Source organism: Balaenoptera borealis (genome assembly GCF_965194805.1).
Source record: "Balaenoptera borealis genome assembly, chromosome: 11".
Lineage (NCBI taxonomy): Eukaryota > Metazoa > Chordata > Mammalia > Artiodactyla > Balaenopteridae > Balaenoptera > Balaenoptera borealis.
The window spans coordinates 56,821,388-56,825,209 of record NC_138868.1 but is presented as its reverse complement, the minus strand read 5'-3'; the positions used below and the strand labels follow the sequence as shown (position 1 = coordinate 56,825,209).

At 43.6% G+C, this 3,822-nt stretch overlaps 1 protein-coding gene across 4 annotated transcripts in view; it reads left to right on the top strand.

The window, feature by feature from the left end:
* The first annotated feature begins 63 nt into the window (after nt 1-63).
* The window catches only part of ALG8 (ALG8 alpha-1,3-glucosyltransferase), a 30,875-nt gene continuing 27,116 nt past the window's right edge, over nt 64-3,822 (top strand). For all 4 annotated transcript variants that reach the window (XM_082343357.1, XM_082343356.1, XM_082343353.1 and 1 more), the window contains exon 1: nt 64-238. In XM_082343357.1, coding sequence (XP_082199483.1) covers nt 144-238 — 95 coding nt within the window. In that variant the 5' untranslated portion in view covers nt 64-143. The remainder of the gene's footprint in view (nt 239-3,822) is intronic.

The following is a 3,822-nucleotide window of genomic DNA, read 5'->3' as shown; positions in this document are numbered from 1 at the left end:
CATCCCTGGCTTTCCGCCGGCTGAGCAGCTGAGCGGCTGAGCGCATGCGCGCAGCTCACGGGCACCGCCTCACAGGGCCTTCCCCGCATGCGCGGGAGCGCGGAGGCGGGTCAAGTTGATTGAAAGCGGGTGGCGCCGTAGCAATGGCGGCGCTCGGAGCTGCGACAGGTGGTGGCAGTTGGTTTTCGGCTTTGGCGCTCGGGGTGACTCTTCTCAAATGCCTTCTCATCCCCACCTAGTAAGGGACCCGCACGGCCCGGGGCTGGGTGGGGAGGCCCCGCGGTCGGTCAGGGCGGGAGAGAGAAGCGTGGATGCCCCTGGGTGAGAGGAGGAAAGGGAACTTGAAGTCATGTGGTCGCTGCTGCCCCTTTGCTATGCTTCCCACTCCGCCCTTCGAGTGTTATTTCACCTGTGCACTAGATCATAGCCCTGATGGCTGGGGTCAGGGCTGGCACTGTCTGACTTTAATGTTTCTGACCTCAAGGTCCTCTTCCTTAACATGCAGATAAACAACACCCACCTCCAACATTCATTCAGCCAGTACAGTATTTATCAGCTGCCTCCTGTGCTAGGCACTGTTCTAAGTCCTGGAGAGGCATTTGAGAAAGACATTTCTGGGGAAGTTGGTGAGGCCAGATAGACAAACAGGAAAGTTTCAGATTGCGATGAGGTCTGTAAAAGAGGTAGAGAGTGGCTACCGGGCAAGGCTTTACTCTCCTCTTTTAAGAGGTGATGTTTGAGTTAAAAGCTGAAGGATGAAAAAGAATAAGCAATGTCAAAAGTAGTTCGGGCATAGGAAAGAGTAAGTGTAAAGGCCCTGTGGTAGGAAAGAACTCAGAGCATTCCAGGAACAGAAAGTGAGCATTGTGGCTGAAGAGCAGTAAGGGAGGAGGAGAGTGACACAGGATGAGGTAGGCAGTAGTCAGGTCACACAGGCTTAGACTGCTGTGCGACAAATGGATGCAGACCCAAGACTGAAAGCATGGGATCCCATTAGGAAAATACCACGCAGTGGTAATGTGTATACAATGGGTACTCAGTATTTATTAATATTATTAATATTGGCTTCCACATCGGTTCATCCTTCCTATTTCTTCTCCCTTGACTTTTCCCCTCATTCCTTTGCTCCCTTCCCAGTTTAGTGTTTGGTTTATTGGTATCCTTTGGTTCAAGTTCTTGGTGACCTCTCATTGGGTATGGAAGAGCTGTATGTATAGAATGTAAATCCATACTGATGTGTGTATAAGCAATGAAGTGTATATGCAGGTTCAGCAAAATGACTTACAGGGACTTGGGAAAAGAAGACGTTGGTCAGTTGAACTTTCTGCAGAACTGAAAACAAATAAGAAACATCTTTCTCTTGTAAAAGCAAATTGGAAAAATCCTTCTAAAATGTAGGAAATTCCTTTCAAATCAGAATGAAAGGGAATTTTTTTTTTAAACCGTGGGTATAAGGTGATGTTCCTTGCTTTAGTTACTTCAGCCTAGAAATGTGTCTTCAGGGTTGTTATTTTGAATACTGCTGTTGCTTCAGGATTAAGACTGTATGTAGTTGTAGTTAATGCTCTGCTTCTCAAACAGGAAACCCCTGGGATGTGAGAGGGAAGCTACAGGATAAATGCAAAAGTATTCACCAAAATGTTTACTAACTGCTTTATTATGAACCAGGTACTGTGGCAAGGTACTAGAGGGGAAGACAAAATGGATATGATCCCTAGCCCTAGAAAGGGTGTAGTTTAGTGAAGATAACAGTCCCAGAAATAAATCAACACAAATATGTAATTACATAACAATGCTGTCTTAAGTGTTATGAAAGGAAAGAATGGGATCCTATAAGGCAACTAACAAGGGGGACTTACTTTAGATTGGGTGTCGGGAAAGGTCTCTGACATATAATTGTAGGCCTGAAGATAGACCCAGTACATGTCTTTTCTTGAACATATGTATGTGTTTCTATTGAGTATGTTGGGGAGGAAGAAATTTTTCTCTACCTTTCTAGTCAGGTTCTGGCTGGTCTAAGAATTCAGTTGACATGAGACAGATTCACAGGAGAAAATCATCAAACAAAAGTTTAATAACATGTACATGGGAGAGACTCGGGAAAATGGAGTAACTCACCAAAATGGCTGAAGCCCCTCACCTTAAATACCATCTTCAGCTAAAGACAAAAGAGGATGTTGGGGGTAGTAGTTTGGGACTTCAAAGGGGAGAAAGGCAATTCACATATAAATGTTTGCTGGGCCATGAAGAGACAAGAGTGGACTCTGATCTCTAGGTTCTGGTGAGTTTCCCTCACCACATGTAGCCCATATTCTTTGCAGATATCAGGGGTGATAGCTCTCTTCCGGGAACAAGCTCTTTATATAAATTCTTTAGGCAGCTAAGAGGGAGGTAAAAAGAAGGACTTCCTGAGTCTTCTGTTTCTTAAAAATATTCAGCTTAAATCAATCCTCATGCCAAAAAGACACATTTTGGGTTGCCAAATTTTGCTCCCCTACAAGTGTATACCTAGAAATGTAATTGCTAGGTCATAAGATCAGTTGTGAATTGTGATTTTGAGAAATCTGTAGGAAATTCAGGTGACATTGTCAGCAGGAAGTTGGAGATGTCTCTCTTCTAGAACTCAGGAAAGAGACCAAGGTTGTATATTGTGATTCGGGAGTCATCATTACACAGTTCTTAGTGGAAGCAATAAATGTGAATAAGATTGTGCAGAGCAGAGTAAGCTGCATAAGAAGAAGACCAAGAACTGAACCTGAAAGAACATCAACATTTGCTTGTTGAGTATTGGAATGGGAAGCCATGAAAGAGACATGGAAGGGGTTGGCTAGGAAACTCACGAGAGAGTTGTCACAGCGGAAATGTTGTATAAAACATTAGAAAAGGTAAATCAGGTTTTGCTGTGGAACTCATTGTTGACTTTGGTGAGTGGTTAATTCAACAAGAATGTATTGAGCCCATCCATGTATCAGGTGCTGTGTAAGATGTGGAAGGGAAGTAAAGCAGAGTAATAAACAGAAAAATAAACTCCTGCTAAAGAGGAGTGAAAGGCACCAGAATATGCCACCCCAAAATATGCCTCTTTGGTGTAAGGATTTTTATATTGGTATCATTTGGTTCAAGTTCTTGGTGACCTCTCGTTGGGTATGGAAGAGCTGTATGTATAGAATGTAAATCCATACTGATGTGTTGGGGACCACTGCTTTAGATGACTCAGAGACTCTTTTCACTTAGTATTGGGTTGGCCAAAAAGTTCGGGGACTTATTATCTGGGGGAACTGCAGACATAGGAGAAGCTCTGAAAACAGTAAAAGTTACTTTCAAGGAAAATTTACATTAGAAAGGAGGCCTGTACCTGGAAAGTAACTATTACCAGAGATCACTTTTTCATCTGAGAGACTTAGCTGCAAGGCAGAGCAACGTTTGTTTGCCAAACATTCTCTTCTCACCTTCCCAAGAGTTGCCTTCCCCCCTCTTTGAAGCCCCAGCCCCCTACCCCTCTCCTTAGCTCTCATGATGGTAGATAAGCCTCAATCACCTGGCCACCTTTTGAGTCTCATCTTGTATCTTTTGGGGCTCCTGTACATATGTATGTAATTTAAATTGTCTTTTTTCCTCCTGTTATTCTGTCTTAGGTCAATTTAATTCTTAGACCAGCCGCAGAACCTGGAAGGGTTGAAGGGAAAACAATTTTCCTCCCCTATATATAGGGGACATACTTGGATATATTTATATATAGTGAGGGGGGACCAGTAAACAGAATTTGGAGACATGAGAAAGGCAGGGCAGGGGCCTTTTCCCACCTTTTCTGTCTGATGAACT